We start from the raw sequence: 15,100 nt of genomic DNA, 5'->3' as shown, positions 1-15,100 counted from the left end.
GATCTCGCATCCTCTATAATTTTAAGTTAACCTTTTACTTAAGTTTTAATTTTAAGTTTAAACTTAAAACTAACAAATACCCTCTCTTCCAGGCTCCCGCTGGCAACCCTGCGGGCTTGGGTCGGCGGTTTTGGGAAGAACGCCGCCAAGGGACAGCCCTACATCCTGGAGAAGAGGTTGGCGGTCCTGATCTTCCCCGGCGGCAAGTCAACGGGCTACGTCGACCCAGCAGAGGCGGCCCCACCGACTATGGCGGCAATTCAGCAGCAGCTCGCCGCTTCATTGACTGAACCAGGCCAGGACCATCTCGTCGAAGTCGCGACACTGGACTTAAAAGGATTGAACCGATGGTAGGTGTTGACGACCTGTTGGTCGAGTGAGTACTTTGGAACGCCCAAGGGCTTTTCCTTGGGCGCCACTGGATCTTCTACTCCTGCAAACTCTCCAGCTTCCTTCCAAGGCTTTACAGGAGCTGAGCTCCTTTATACTTCTCCTGATGCCTCTGTTAGACCTAAGGTCAAGGACAAACGTAGTTAAAACCCTGAGTAAGACGTCGTCGTCGTCTAAAAAGACTTCGTCGGCGTCAACATCTCGCAAGTCTCCGGCTCCAAACCCCGGAGCAGAGAGGTCTAGAGCTTCTGGGTCCGGCTCCAAATCCTCGAGGAATAGATCCTCCAAGGAGAGATCACACTCCAGCGGAGTCAACCGTTTCTCCTTTTCCCCTTCCTTTGGTTCCTGTTCAGAGCTACCCGACCACCTCCGCAGCAGTTCCGGCTTTGGATCCCAATGCTGGCCTGTTGCAACACATGGGGGATCTGGTTGGGTCTCTCAAGAACAGTATGGAACAGATGTTCTCCCGTTGTCTGATAGGATCAACTCCCAGGATAACATTATCGCCGGACTAAGCCAAGCTCCCGCTAGCTACTCCCCCACCTTTCGGCACAGGTGTAGCTCAGCTGCCACCACATGACTCTCTGCCTCCGTTCACTATGAACAATCCCTGGAGGGTGGCTTCATACGCCCCCTTCCAAGACGGGCTTATTTCTATCCCGGAGTGTGGAACTCGAAGGATTGAGGACTTCGAGTTCTACCCGGAGGATCAGGAAGGGAACTCCAACCGCCGTTCATTGGCTACGCCAGGCTCACCGCCGCTGCCATGACGCGAGATGACAAGGTCCCTAAAGAAACAGTCCTCTATTCACGTGACCAGGCTCAAAGAGAATGGCTCAGGTGCTTAGAGGACATGGATTGTTCCAATACGAAAAAATACAGCCTTTTAAGAGTCCATTCACGATCTCACAATGGAAGAGGGAACTCCGCTTCCTTTCCTTACGAAGATTGCTACGGTCACTATCCCAGCGGCCCAAAAGGGGGCCAGGGGGATCGTTACCGCAGCTTAAGGAAGCGGACCCTACATCTCCTTTACTTCCCTCAACCAGAGATTTGTGGGAAGACCTGCCCAACACTTCTTCTGCGGGCAAACTCAAACCAGACTGTGCTATGGAGCAGTTTGGTGAGAAGCTGCCTAGACTTCCAGACAGCCTCATTCAGGCAGAGTTTTGAGGCCAAGGTCTAGGCTGGCCAGGCTCTCTCAACACCATGGCCATGACAGAGTGGCTACCATTTCTTATGGTTCCGAGCCACTGTTCAAGCTGATCACCAAGTCACTGACTCAAACGTGCAGTCTGACATGTTCGAGTTCGCCACAGCCAGAACAAATTGTCGGAAGCATGTCCTCCAGGAAGCAACTATTCGGCATGAACCGAATAAGTTGCTTTCATCAAACATCTGGGGAGCAGACCTCTTCCCAGATGCATGGTAAGGAGGTCCAGCAGAGGCTACAAGGCTTAACCAAAGCCTTAAGGATCGTTGGGGTCTCACTGCAAAGAGACGCCAAGATCAGGCCAGTGAGGGGTAAGGCTCAGAAGAAACCCAGACGTTTCCAGCCTTAACCAAAAGAAACAGCAACAGTTTGCCCAGCCTGTTTCAGCTGTTCCGTTGGTGCAGGCAGCCCAACCCTCTACCTCCAAGGCCCAATCACAGCCTATTTATGTGATTTCCCCCCAGCCTCAACCTTCCACCTCTTACGCTGTCTCCCCAGCCTTCACCAAGTGTTCGAAGGCCAGGCCTTTCAGCAATATGACCGCTCGGGTAAGGGAGGCAGAGGTAAGCGATCCTTTCGTCAGAGAGGATCGGGAAGGTCCCTTAATAGAGGAAAACACTTCAGAGGCTGCGGAGGCTACCAACATCAATGAGAGCTTTCAGGTAGGAGGGAGGGCTGTTTCTCTTCCGCCACCGGTGGGGATTCAGCAAATGGACACAAAGCATTGTGTCGAAAGGCCTGGGTTGGAGTTGGGTGGCGAATCCGCCCCCACCCAGACCTTTCCTCAACTTCCATCCAAATTAATTGACGGAGTATGCGGAGGACCTCCTTCAGAAAGGAGCAATAGCGAGAGTCAACAGATTAAAAGTTTCAAGGGCGCTTGTTCAGTGTTCCAAAGAAACGGCTCACAAAAAAGAAGGGTAATCTTAGACTTGTCCCGTTTTAAACTTGGCCATTCGCTGCGACAAGTTCAAGATGCTCACCATCTCGCAGGTGCGGACCTTACTTCCCTTCCCGTGGGCCGTCACCACCTCTATCGATCTTACAGACGCATACTATCATATCCCTATTGCAAGACACTTTGCGCCCGTATCTGGGCTTCAAGATAGGAGATCAGGCATTCTCCTTCAAGGTAGTTCCCTTCGGTCTCAACGTAGCACCCAGGGTGTTCACGAAGTTGGCGGAAGTGGTCGTCCAACAACTAAGATCGCAAGGGATTATGGTAGTAGCGTATCTCGACGATTGGCTAATTTGGGCTCCAACAGTCGAGGAATGTCACAAAGCAACACTGAAAGTAATCCGGTTCCTGGAATATCTAGGGTTCAAGATAAACAGGACCAAATCAAGACTCACTCCGGAGTCAAACTTTCAGTGGCTGGGCATTCAATGGAATCTATCCTCCCATAACTCTGTCGATTCCATCAGCCAAGAGGAAAGAAATAGCGAAGTCAGTAAAGCAATTTCTAGGACACAAACTTGCTTCAAGGAGAACCCAGGAAAGGATTCTGGGTTCACTCCAGTTTGCATCAGTGACAAACATCTTGATGAAAGCCAAACTGAAAGGCCTAACCAGTATCTGGCGCTCACGAGCAAATGTCAGGTCCAGGGACAAATTATCCTCAGTCCCTCAGATTCTACGGAATCGTCTACGCCCTTGGGCAAAAGTCAAGAACTTGTCAATATCAGTACCCCTTCAGTTTCCTCCTCCGGGGATCACCATCCACACAGACGCTTCATTAAGCGGTGGGGAGGATATTCTCAGTTTCAAAAGGAAGGTTCAAGGAACCTGGTCACCCAGTTCGCCAGCTTCACATAAACGTACTGGAAGCAATGGCGGTGTTCTTGACTCTAAAAAGGTTATGTCCGCCAAAGAACTCCCACATAAAGCTAGTCTTAGACAGCGCAGTGGTAGTCCATTGTGTAAACAGGGGAGGCTCCAAAATCACGACATCTGAATCATGTCATGGTAGCCATCTTCTCCCTGGCGGACAAGTTAGTTGGCACCTCTCCTCCACCCATATAGCTGGAGTGAGAAACGTCATAGCAGATGCTCTATCCCGATCAGTTCCTCTGGAGTCGGAATGGTCACTGGACAGCAGTTCGTTCCAGTGGATTCTTCAGAGAGTTCCAGGTCTGCAAGTGGATCTATTCGCATCCCAAGCGAACCACAAACTCCCATGTTATGTGGCCCCCAACCTGGACCCTCTGGCCTATGCCACGGACGCCCTGGCCCTAGACTGGAACAACTGGGAGAAGATTTATGTCTACCCTCCAGTGAATCTTCTCCTGAAGGTGCTGAACAAACTCAGGTGGACGTTCAAGGGTCAAGTGGCTCTAGTAGCCCCAGACTGGCCGAAGAGCAATTGGTACCCTCTAATTCTGGAACTGGTCTTCGTCCTCTTCGAATCCCCAATCCCAGGCTCTCCCAGTCAGTGCAAACGAAGACTGTGTTCGCTTCCTCAGGAATTCTCAAAACCCTAACTTTATGGATTTCATGAAGTTTGCAGCTAAAAGAGATGCGAATATTGATCCTCAAAATATTCTCTTCTTGGAATCTGATAAAAGAGATTCAACTTTGAGACAGTATGATGCTGCAGTCAAAAAGTTAGCAACCTTCCTGAGAGAATCAGATATTAGAATCATGACAATCATTCAGCTATATACTTTTTCAGATCTTTATTTGAAAAAGGCTTAGCAGCTAGCACTATTACGACAAACAAGTCAGCCTTGAAAAAGATTTTTCAATTTGGTTTCAACATAGACTTGACAGACTCTTACTTCTCGTCTATTCCCAAGGCTTGTGCTAGACTTAGACCTTCTGTAAGGCCTACTCAGTATCATGGTTCTTAAATGATGTTCTAAAGCTGGCTTCAGAAAACAGATAATAACACATGTTCATTTATAATGCTCTTAAGAAAAACTCTAATTTTTATTAAGCTTGGCTTCAGGAGCTAGAATTTCAGAACTGTTTGGCATTATCCAGGGATCCGGATCATGTTGAATTTCTTCCCACAGGGGAAGTTCTACTTTCCCCGAACGTAGTTTTTATAGCAAAGAATGAAGATCCTTTGATGAGGTGGGAACCATGGAAGGTTGTACCCCTTCCACAAGATATTTCTCTTTGCCCAGTATCGACCTTACGAGCCTTTCTGTCTAGGACCTCCTCATCCTCATCGGGTCCTCTCTTTAAGAGAGAAAAAGGTGGTACTTTATCTATTAAAGGCATCAGGCAGCAGATCCTGTACTTTATTAAGCAAGCCAATCCTGACTCCTTCCCTAAAGCACACGATGTCAGGGCAGTAGCCACCTCAATTAACTATTTCCAACATATGAATTTCGATGATTTGAAAAAATATACTGGATGGAAATCGCCGACAGTATTTAAGCGTCATTACTTAAAGTCCTTGGAAGCTCTGAAATTTTCAGCAGTTGCGGCGGGTAACATAGTTTCCCCCGACTCTGCTTAATCTTTAGTAGAAGATCCAGTCCTCCTTTCTACCTATCTCACCCAACAGTTCGTCTATACCTGCCATGTTCATCTACGTTTACCTTGAGTCTTAGCTGCTCTTATGATGGTATAGTGGGTGCCCCTTATTTTTTTGCTAGGGTCACTCACAATTGATTGTATATAATGATCTCTTTGATGTGATCCCCTTATTTTTATGCTAGGTGACACATCGTGTTTACAATGGTTACGGGTTTTGTATACTAAGTCATATACATTCCCTTTTTATATTATTATTGAAGTTTGTTCTATTCAGTTTATTGTTATAATTGCTTTGATTTCTTTGTACATAATAACTATACACAGATACTGATTTCAACATATATTCCATGTAAGCCCTGTATATATGTTAAATTTAAGTTAAATTTAAGAAATATTATTAGCATTAAGTTAATTTTAAGTAATATTTCTATTTTGTATCATTGTGTATATGTATATCTATTAGCAATTATATTTCTTTATTTTATGTTATCTTTTATTTGAGACCCTTTTTTGTCTATTTTATTTTATTCTTTACAATCTTGTGCTATTTCTCTGGTACGATTTCGCGCAGCGACACGAACTGAGCCCAGAAAAGGGATTTTGACGTAAGGAAAAATCTATTTCTGGGCGATTGGTTCGTGTCGCCAGCGAAATCCCGCCCTGCCCGTCCCATCGCTCAAGATTGTCTGCTAACTTCAGGATGGCCACCAGAGGCGCAGCAGTCGGCAGCATGGGATGGAGTAGTAGTAGTTGCTGCCCACTCTGTGGGTCGGCTCCCCTCTAGTGGGGATTTTGTAGTGGAGATTTCTATTGGCAAGCGGTTCGTGGTAGTGGTCTCACTCGCCATAGTTTGTTCATACCGACACCCTCTTGGAGGGTGAGCGAGTCACTTGTACTGACCTTTTCTTTATTTTTATTTATTCTGCTGGTATGTGTTAGTACATTTACCTTAGAAATAATGGTTATTAAAGGATATCGCTGTCGACACGAACCAATCGCCCAGAAATAGATTTTTTCCTTACGTCAAAATCCCTTAAGAATCATCCCTCGTGGCGTCGGTGACCCTGGTAGTTGTGACGCCAGATAACTCGGAATCAGTCAATCAATTAAGAATCATCTTGAAAATAAAAACATTTTCATAAAATGTACAGTGTGTGCAGATATGTACACAATTTGTGCCCAGTTGACCTAATATAATTCAGTGTTCTGTGTGTGTGTGTGTTTTGTGTGTGTGATATATACTACTGTGGAATAAGAATATTGTTGAAATAGCCTACTAAAATATCCCCTAAACACTCTGCTCTTCTCAGACTTCTGGCTAAGAGCCTAAGTGTCAGGTGTCCTTACAGTTAATGACATATAAGGAGAAAGTAGACAGGATTGATGTGTTAGAGAGGGCAAAAGTTTATGGAGAAGTAGCAGCCCCATTATTGTGTGACTGAAATTGCAGTCATCTGCATGGAGAACGAGTATGAACAGGGTAAAATATTCGGGAGGTCATTTTTCGAGAAGTACTCGCCACCAACTTTACCGTCCCACCAACTGACCAGGATTTTGAATAACTTTGTTGTCTTTACAAATTGATCAGGGAAGTAAGGCAGATACAGACAATGGTCAGGCATGTTAACATGTTCACTTAACCTTCAAGAAGAAGTGATGCTTCTCGAAATCAGTGACGAAACTCCTCCTTGAAGAAGGTGAAGAGGTACCTTCAGAGAGATGTAACTCCTCTACTTTGCTATGCAGTTTATGTTCATTGTCATTCATCAGACTGCACAACTAATATCATCTGTACTCAACATTCATCACCAGTGAATACCCTTATGGTTTGATATTATTATAAATATTTAATGTCACATATTAGTATTCAGTAAATATGTAAATACAGAATATTGCTTTACGAAAACATTTGCATCTGTGAATAGTTGGGGTCTGCAAGTATTTTAACTGATACGTACCACAGAAAAACCCCTGAATGAGCAGGCCTTCTTGCGAATAATTTTTAGATATGTTCCACAGAAAAATCCACAAATAGTTTATTCCATGAACCTCGAGAACGCAAATATGTTCGGTTTACTGTACTGTATTATTAAAAATAAAAAATACACTTATGCTAAAAAGCAAGATTTTAAATATCAGTTGGCAACACGACAGTATAATTAATATCAAGCAACAATCAGTTAAGAAATTCCACTTTTTACAAAATATCTTTGGGGGGGAAGCAAAGTAAAATGCCAACAGTGTAGTAATTTTCACACTAAAATCAAGTGATAATAATATTAAATCACTAGCCTTAACTACCATCTACTCATTTGATGTTTCCTGATAAAAAAGTAATGTTATATTAAAATTTGTCAGAAACTAGTGAAATTAGTGGAGACATTGAATTATACAAGAAACTACTAAAAAAAAGGTGCATCAGTGCGTTGTAGGTATTTCGTAAGTGTCTTTGCAGTGTCCTTTTGGCCCCTAGCTGCAACTCCTTTTGTTCCTTTACTGTACTTCTTCAGTCTTTTTCTTCAGTCTTAATTTTCACCCCCCCCCCCCCCCCCCCCCTCCCCATAACAATTGTTTCCTAGTGCAACTGAGAGGTTTTCCACATGTTACCTTTAAAACCTTTTTCTGAATTCCCCCTTGTGTTAAATGACCTCATAGGTCCCTGTGCTTGACCTTTGACCTAAATTTTATATTCCTTTCTTTTCCTTTCCCAATTTGCATAATGCAAACAATTAACTAAGATAATTGCAGGAAGCCAGCTAGGCATAACCTAAAGGTAATGGTCATTACTGATACTCTTTTCAGGAGGAAAAGCAAATGATAATGTACATAATGGTAACATGAAAGTGGAAAGGATGATCAGAATAGTATAAATTAGGTAGACTTTTTCAAACTGCTGAAGAAAATGTTGGGGTAAGACAAAGATATAGAACTGTACAAAGTGTTATCTGCATATATTTTGCAGGTGACATACATATAGTATATACTACTAGCTTACAAATAAGGGTGTCACTAACACCACAGTTATCTGAGTAATGAGGACAGTTATTACCTATTGATGGGTCAAAGACTTGTGTGTATGAACAGTTCTTCTGCTGCATGTGTCTTTAAGACATAGGTATGTGCACTGAAATTCGGATTTCACTAGATGTCCTATATGATTGACAGGTTTGAGGTGAAAGAAACAAGAATTTGAAGAGGTATCATCACAAACTTATACAGACTAAAGGGTGGAGTACATAGGAAAGCTGTTCTGATTGAAGCAGTAACCAAGAGATAAGTGTTCTGAGCATGGAAATAATGATATTTTAAAGGTAGAGTGTTGCCATGTGATGGTAAGAATGGGTGAAGAGTATTCAATTAAAGAAAAGGTCTGGAAGTGTAGTAGGGCAAGACCAGTTGAAAGCCCAAGAAAATCACGAATACAGGGCATGGATTACCTGAATCAGACGAAAATTAGACATTACATAAGGGCACACATGATACTTAGAAGGGAAGGTACCTCATTATATGTCTAACCCTGTAAAGGGTAAAGCTTACAAAAATTTTTAATGATGATGATAGATTCCTTGAGGTGCCAGTGGCTACTTTGTCAAGATATGTGTATATATTTTGCATGTAAACTGAATGCTATACTTTAGGCATCATTATAGCATTAATAAAGTCATATATCACAACAGTTTCCCAGATGTGATGATGCCAGCATATGCCAAAAGCCGTTGGAGTGCAGCCTTCTTCATAGCTTTTTTAGCCATCAATTTGTATTTCCTCATGAATTTGGTATGTGGTAAATATGTGTTTTATAGTTTGTAATAGTATGTATTTTTCATTCTTTGTAACCCAAGAATTTTTTTTTAGTGTTTCATTCATACTTTATAGATTTCTATGATGTATGTCCATCAGTATTGTCCACGAATTAAGTGCCATATCTCATAGCTTTATACAAAAATGGGATGTAATTTTTGGATCCTACACAGAATTTCACCATACCCTTTTCTCTAGTTCATAGCCCCTTGTGTTTAGTGTGGTTGAATATGTTTATATATACAGGTTAAATGATGTACTACAGGAATGGGTATATACTTGAAATAGATAAGTAAAAAGGGACAAAACTATGATGTGCTTGACATTGAGTAAGATTTTGTAATATAGATATGAAACAGGAGAGATATAGAAGTGCATGCTACAGATGGTTGCATATAGTAAAGGAAGTTTTGTTACACTTTGGCTTTGTAAAAACAAATAGGACAAGTACAAAAAATGTCAATATGATAAAGGACTGTTATTTGTGAAGTACTGGTGTTAATACTTGATATTTTGTGATGCTAACAATCACCAGCAAATCACCTGGATTTATATACTATTGGCTTCATCCCAAGGTAGATAGCTATTTTTATATTCCCTGTACAAGTACTTGGGGTCTTCATTGTATGTTGCGCAACAAATTCTCTTATTCGTTATCTCTCTCCTTGGAAAAGTTTTCATTCTCTCAAGCTTCCTTGACCTTTCTAGATTGCTCATTTCTGGTTTTCCTCTTCCAGTGTGGGCTTGATGCAGAATGTAACATCAGTAATGTAACAGCTTGACTTGGTGTGGAGTCACCTTGCTGTGATGCCATCGGGCCCTTAAAATCTACCATATTCTACAATATTATCTTGCTGTGGCCATTGTTCGCCAAGTTATGTTGAGTAATTCTCTTTGCAGCTTCCTACCTTCTTCCCTTGGGCCTTCATGCAGCAGCACTCTTGGTTTTGTAAAATATAATGAACATGACATAGAATGCCTTCTTGCTACCCCCACTAATTTGGGAGATAAATGAGCCCTCACCTCTTATGTTAATAAATTAAATGAAAAGTTATTGGATATCCATTTTGTGCATAACTTTCCTTGGCAATTATATTTTCTAAATTTTATTTACCTAGTTACGTACTTACGGCATTGCTAAAGGGCATTCCTTTGGACACTAGCTGCACTTAATTCGTAGCCTTCACCTCAATTCTGGCTTCCTTCAGTTTTGCTGTCCAACACCTCTAACTGTTACTTCCTAGTGCACCTGTCAGGATTTCCCCCAGTTCCATCTGTAGATCTTTTACATAATTGCCTATATTTTTCGGATCTCCTTATCTTGCTGTTCAACCATTTCAGCTTTCCCTCTCTCTCTCTCTCTCTCTCTCTCTCTCGACTTGGTCGTCTCATCTCTCTCTCTCTCTCGTCTCTCTCTCTCTCTCTAATGAGCTACCAATTATGGGAACCATGATTAAAGGAGAGAGCTAATTGTCCCCCCCCCACAGGAAACAGAATGGTGAAGCATTTCAGTTTGATGGTAAAGTCCTCCATTTTTTTTATATACTCTATTGTTACTACTGTTAATTCTGCTTGTGTAATACTAATTATATTTCTTATTTTGATATAGTTGTTTCATCAATGTTTTTTTCTTCATTTTCAGATGCTTGCCATTGTTTTTGTGGTTTTTAGTGACATTGAGAAAGGCAAATTTAGGAAGCTCCTGTTACATAAACGGCGGGCATGTCAGCATGCATTTCGTCTTCTTGTAACTCGATCACAACCCAAGCACATTCCCTTCCGTCATTTTATTGGTCTTATGAAATATTTTAGACCTCATTTAAGTAAGTTCTTTTCTTTGGCTGTAGAATGCTTATATAAATTATATTTTAAAATATTGTCTAAGCAGCATTAAGCTTCACTTTTGTTGCTTTTAGACTTGATCATCTTAAAATTCAGTGGTTTCCAACCTTTATTTGGCTTACTGCTTCCTTGGCATTCATGCCATATCCCTGGTGCACCTCTCTCCCCAGACAAACAAATCTACTGTAAATTCTAATCAACATCCACTTTACCACAGTAAATAAGCCCATGTATTTACAAATAAAACTTGACTAAGTAAATGATGATAGTTTAAAAATAGTACTAATGTACTTTTTGTTTAATATTTTCATAATGAAACAAAGGAAGTCTAAAATTTTACAGTAATTTCGTCCACTGCCCTTAATACTGTCTAGGTTTGTTAAAACCAACACTAACGTGTGTAAGAGGGAGAGTGCAAGTGCAATTAATAATGCATAATTGTGTGAAATATGAAGGTCTGCTTATAACCTAATGATAAGCTTTGTTGTACAGAGTTAAAAGAATATTGATAAAGTCTGGACGTGTGGCATTTTCTGTATAGGTAGTAGTAAGAGGTAATCACTTTTCGTTCAAAGAGCTCTGGTATATGACGTCACCTTTGCTCCCATAGACACTAAATCTTCAGTGAGTTAAAGCATGACGTTTTAGGTGGAATGTGCTGACACTTCTTAAACCTGAGGAAATCTTAGGTCACTGGCAATTTTAAGAGTGTTACACATTCTGTCTTTGTGACAAAAAAAGACCATAAAACAGGATCATTCCTAGACATTTTTTAGGTTTTTTTTATTACAATTTGTTCTTCACAATAATGAACAGAATTGACCATGAACTAATCTAAACTTTATTTTTCTTTAGCAATAATGTTTTTAAGATATGTTATCTACACATTAAATAGTCCAAAACAGTGTACGTATATAGCATACTTGATCCTATCCTGAATTATTAATACAAATGCTTTTTGAAAATTTTTTTATTTTACAATTTGTGGTTCACATTGTTATACAAGTGATGAACAAACTTGTCAATAAACCAATCTAAAAAACTTTTTTAAGCATTATCGCTTCAGGATATATTTATTTAGACATAAAACACTGAAATATTTAATAACTAAAAGTTGATAATTCCTCAAAATTCAACAGTCAGCCCACCCCTTAAATAGATGTTGTCTAAATTTGAAAAACTATACATACTTGGTTACCAGTGTGCATGGAGTTTGTGAGAAATAGCGTGAGTGAGGGGTGGACGAGAAGATTCACAGGAAATCTCTGCCAGAACAGGCACCACCACATTTCTACTTTTTTTGAATTGAGAAGAAAATGTAACATACATGTCTCATTCTGCCTATCACCCTTGTTACACAAGTATTGCAATCTTCCCAAACAATATGATGTGGCAAACTGGCTGAGTGCCAGACAGGCAGAAGCATGCTGGTTGTTGAGACCCTGCTCATGGATGTTTCAGTAATTGCTGGAGTATATTCAGAATACGTATTCTGAAAATACAGTAGATCCCCTTATCCCTAGGTCCAAGATTCAGATTCATTTTTTGTGTATTTATCATGGCCAGGAAAAATTGGTAAATTCAATCAGCCTGTAACATGGTGAAAATTGTCAGTTCATACCTTGCTGAACACCATTCAATATGTGACTTGTTTTCTGTATTTTCACATACCTATTACATTGGTCATTTCCACAGCTGATGTAATATTTTGAATCTTAAATGTGTACCAGTATACTATAGGTTTTCCATTTTTTTTGTCTTCATAAGAAAAGCTATTTTGATTGTTACTTTTCATCACTCTAAAGTTAAATTGGCTAAAACATCAGACAACCTTTTATTAAAGAGAGAGATAGAAAACATACTGTATATTATTGTATTATTGCAAAATGCTCATTATCAATTGTGTATTTGTCTGTTAGGCTTTAGCATGCACAGTATTATATGGTTTACTAATGTTTTGCCATCATCTAGGATTTCCACTTTCCTTGGTAGGATGTGGAAGGTACCTGTTGCAGGTAAGGAGGGACTACTGTATTTCAAAAATGTTCAAAATACAGCATGAAAATCTCTTATTTTATGACAATTTACTCCAAAGCTCCAAAAGTTAAAATAATGAATTATGAAATGGCCTAGTGTACATTGTAGGTAACCAGCAAAATGCACAAAAATGTATATGTACTACTACTGAAAAATCTAAACTGTGGCCTTTGGGTCACAGTTTACAAAAACTGTCATACAGTTTTTCACTGCACACCTATCACCAATTTGATCTCTGAAGGGAAAGTTTTGTCACTTTGTCATAATGCTTTAGTATTATACTAGGACTGCAAAGTCATGCACATAATGTTTAAAACCAAGAATACCATATAAGACTTACTTTACAGGGAGATAGAGTTGCCATCAAGAGAAAGTTGAAGGGGTCTTAATTGGTAGTGGCTTACAACTTTCTAGGCAGTCTTTGAACATGAAAAAAATACAAGTACTGTATACTGTAAATACCAAAATTGTATATGTAACTTACCAAGTAATTACCTAGCTAAAAGTTTAAAAGTATAAAAGTACCAGCAGCTAAAAAGTCAGAAATTTGTGGCAGCGATTCTTTTGTTTTAAAAGTGTAGGTAAATGGCACCGCCCCACTTTTGGGAAGGAGAGGAACAACTAGCCAGAGAGAACCAATTTGTTTATGCTGGCTCTCTGCGACGGCCGTGGGCAGCGGCAATGGTTTTGAAATTATCTTCATTTATTTTGTGGGATTTTATCATAAATTGGTGAGGTAGTTTGTTTTCGGTAGCCTTTCGGCAATTAGGTAAACAGTGGGCCCTCCATATTCACAGTGGATGCGTACTAGTCCCCCTTGTGAATGTTTAGAATCTGCGAATAGTTGGAAACCCTATAAAAATGCTGAAAACAGCCTATTTTGGTAGGTGAAACTCAAGAAACACCCAATAAAAATGTTGATAGTATTTTTTTAATAGTTTTATCACAAAGAGTGCATTTATGATAAAATTGATAAAAAAAACAGGAATTTCTGGATATTTCTCATAAATAAATACCGCGAATAGGCGAATTTACTGCGAATAATGGGTAGATATGGTCCAGAGAGAAATCCGCAAATCCAGAGAATGCGAATATGGGGGCCCCACTCTACAGTCTAATATTGCAGCCTGAATACCTGTGCTGCAACACTAGACTGACTCCAGCGAAGTATGATTCGCACACTAAATGTACATCTTGAAGGGGCAAGTGTGTTTAGCTAGTTATGACTTGTGGTGAGTGTAGGGATTGGGGAAGTAAGGATTGAAAACTTTAACTCTCATTTAAATAAACTAGAGAAAGGCAGAAAGAGAAAAGCAACTGCTAGGGACAAGAATTTAGCTAGTCAGGAATCGGCTAAATGTCCCACTGAATTAGTACCTATTGTTTTTCTCTCTGCTTTATCCCTGGAACCAGCTCCCATACTCCTGAACTCAATGCCATTGCCATTCTTGAGAAATAATTTGACATGTTAGTACACACTAGCTCAAGTTGGAGCTTCTGTAAAAGCTTTTATGGAAAATAAAAGTGTTGTGTGATCATGAAGTGACAGTGGAGGAGCTTGCTTCTCGGCCCACTGATTCTCCTAGGCAAAGGTCCCTAGTATACTCCCCTGCACCAGGGAGAAACTATACCGGAAGCTCATGGAATGTCGATGGGGTCTGCCCCTGGGGAGTTGGCCCCTCAGTCGCGCCTGCTGCAAATGCCCAGGTGTCGACAGATAGTCGGTGGAAAGGTGTATTTCATGAAACGCATCTTCTTTTGGCTAGTTCTGATAATTCGAGTCTGGAACAGACGCCAATGGCGCAACAGTGGTAAGTCAAGACCATTGAAAAGGTTAGCAGAAGTGCCTTTTACCCCTCAGGTGCCTTGTAAAAGAGTGAGAGAAGCTGTTCCCTCATGTAGTTTTTTGGGAAAGCCCAGAGAGTTTTTCCAATGAATGTTCAGACAAACCTCAAGTGATTGTGAAATGCAAACATGTGGTAACACCTGTAGTTTAAGGTGATGAGCGCTCGTTTGCACTTAAGCATTCTTATGCTCCTGAGTGCTCGATTGTGCCCGTGTGGCTGCTTGTGCCCACTTGCGCCTAAGCGCCTGCTTGCACCCGAGCACTAGCTTGCGCCTGAGTGCCCACTTGCTCTCCAGCACCCTCTCACTCATGGACAGTATTTGGCACCAGAGCTCCCTCATTCTAAACCTGGGTTCAAGCCCTATCGTCCAGCAAGACAATGTCAGTCATCACATTTAGATGATCACTCAGAGTCAGACATGAGTCTGCGGCTCCAGCCCCTTGACAACAACCTTCAGAGTTGTTGGATCCCTCTCTCTCCCCG

The 15,100-nt window shown here is 41.0% G+C and overlaps 1 protein-coding gene across 1 annotated transcript in view; it reads left to right on the top strand.

Moving 5' to 3' along the window:
- Positions 1-15,100, top strand: part of LOC135219761 (two pore channel protein 1-like) — a gene marked incomplete in the record, with an annotated part of 767,111 nt that overhangs the window by 315,669 nt on the left and 436,342 nt on the right. Inside the window, 2 exon segments of the mRNA XM_064256806.1 lie at positions 8,768-8,867; positions 10,534-10,714. Of these exon segments, the coding sequence (XP_064112876.1) occupies positions 8,768-8,867; positions 10,534-10,714 (281 nt within the window).

This window comes from Macrobrachium nipponense, chromosome 1 (genome assembly GCF_015104395.2).
Source record: "Macrobrachium nipponense isolate FS-2020 chromosome 1, ASM1510439v2, whole genome shotgun sequence".
NCBI lineage: Eukaryota > Metazoa > Arthropoda > Malacostraca > Decapoda > Palaemonidae > Macrobrachium > Macrobrachium nipponense.
Note: the sequence above shows the minus strand (reverse complement) of the source record. Positions and strands in the feature narration are given on the sequence as shown.